This window comes from Cucurbita pepo, chromosome LG17 (genome assembly GCF_002806865.2).
Source record: "Cucurbita pepo subsp. pepo cultivar mu-cu-16 chromosome LG17, ASM280686v2, whole genome shotgun sequence".
NCBI classification, from domain to species: domain Eukaryota; kingdom Viridiplantae; phylum Streptophyta; class Magnoliopsida; order Cucurbitales; family Cucurbitaceae; genus Cucurbita; species Cucurbita pepo.
This window is the reverse complement of record NC_036654.1, coordinates 2,653,398-2,655,375: the sequence shown is the minus strand read 5'-3', so window position 1 is coordinate 2,655,375 and position 1,978 is coordinate 2,653,398. Positions and strand designations below refer to the sequence as shown.

Below are 1,978 nucleotides of genomic sequence, written 5' to 3'. Positions count from 1 at the left end.
TTTGCCTTCACATAATGACATCCAATATCAATAGTTCCTTTCACGTACCTGAGTATCTGCTTCACAGCTGCCATATGAACCATAGTCGGAGCTTCCATATAACGACTCATAACTCCAACGGAATATGATAAGTCAGGTCGTGTGTTCACTAAATAACGAAGACTTCCGATAATACTCTTATAAAGAGTGGAATCAACAGATGTAAGTCAGGTCGTGTGTTCACTAAATAACGAAGACTTCCGATAATACTCTTTATAATACTCTTATAAAGAGTGGAATCAACAGATGTACAATTACTCACTTTGCTTTGTTTTCGGCTCCATAGGAACATGACACGGATTACAATCCATCATTCCAAGTTTTGCCAAAAGCTTCTCCTGTGTTTAGTTTTTTTTTCTGCTGTCTATATAGGTGTACAGCAAGTTGAAGAAAAAGAACCGAAGTTGGTTTTTGTTTGTTGTCTCTGTCTGTTGTACCGAAGTTGGTTTTTGTTTGTTGTCTCTGTCTGTTGTACCGAAGTTGGTTTTTGTTTGTTGTCTCTGTCTGTTGTCTCTGTGTGTTGTCTCTTCCTTGTATGAGTGTTGTCTAACAGCAATTGCATCAATAAATACCACTATTTTTACCACTTCTCATACAATCGCATACCTCTTAGCTCGTCATGCATATGATCAGGTCGAAAGCCCATGCATGCATCAAGGGCCTCGCGTGCACGTCAATAGGTCATGTGTGCCCACCAACCTACAATTGCGCACATGTTTCAACATGCCACGAGTAGTCATTTCAGGCCCAACAATGCATACCTTCACCGCCCATGTTCCGCCCATGTTCGCACGCCTATGCAGTTATTCACTGGCTCGCGCATGCACAAAATCTACCCCGCACACATCCATTAATGTATGTTCAAACCAAGACGATGTAACATTCAACCCACCAACCTCATGCACATCTCGAAAGCGCGCCCAAGCCAACATCATACAGTGCCCAACCCACCAACCTCATGCACATCTCGAAAGCGCGCCCAAGCCAACATTATGCAGTGCCCAACCCACCAAATCCTTGCACACCCACATGTGAACGCCGTCGTGCCCAACAAGTGTGCCCACCAGCCCACAACCACGCTCACCAGTAATGTTGTGACTTGTGCTTAGGAGGTCCATATATCTAAAACGTTGCCAAATCAACTCTCATAGTATTTTCATGTAATTACAACACTGAAACCAATTCCAATAGCTTTGCTTTATGGGTAATTTCAAGTTGCATTCAATTAAGTGGGCAAAATTGGGCAAAACTTCTCTCTTTATTTAAGTAAAAAGAAGCTACATTATCGAAAAAATGTCAAGAAATAATATGAAAAAAGACGAGACTACTCAATATCCGGGGAACTGTGGTGGTGGTGGAGATGCATATTGGAAACCAATGTTTGGTGGTAGGATTAGATCTTCGAACGCCGGTGGTGGAGAAGCGCCAGGAGGAGGAGGAGGAGATGCGGTGGGTGGCGGTGGAGATGCGGTAGGAGGTGGGGGAGAGTGGACGGGTGGCGGTGGAGATGCGGTCGGAGGAGGTGGAGAGTGGACGGGTGGCGGTGGAGATGCAGTCGGAGGCGGTGGAGAGTGAACGGGTGGCGGTGGAGAGTAGATGGGTGGCGGTGGAGAGTAGACGGGTGGCGGTGGAGAGTGGACGGGTGGCGGTGGAGAGTAGACGGGTGGCGGTGGAGAGTGGACGGGTGGCGGTGGAGATGCGGTTGGTGGTGGTGGTGGTGGAGAGTAGACTGGTGGCGGTGGAGAGTAGACTGGTGGCGGTGGAGATGCGGTCGGGGGCGGGGGAGAGTAGACTGGTGGCGGTGGAGATGCGGTCGGAGGTGGGGGAGAGTAGACTGGTGGCGGTGGAGATGCGGTAGGAGGTGGGGGAGAGTAGACTGGTGGCGGTGGAGATGCGGTAGGAGGTGGGGGAGAGTAGACTGGTGGCGGTGGAGATGCGG

General features: G+C 48.8%; 1 protein-coding gene across 1 annotated transcript in view; it reads right to left on the bottom strand.

Annotated features, from left to right (window-relative positions):
* Window positions 1-1,278: 1,278 nt before the first annotated feature.
* Window positions 1,279-1,978, bottom strand: part of LOC111779399 (pollen-specific leucine-rich repeat extensin-like protein 3) — a 3,541-nt gene continuing 2,841 nt past the window's right edge. The window contains exon 3 of the mRNA XM_023659569.1: window positions 1,279-1,978. Coding sequence (XP_023515337.1) covers window positions 1,368-1,978 — 611 coding nt within the window. The 3' untranslated portion in view covers window positions 1,279-1,367.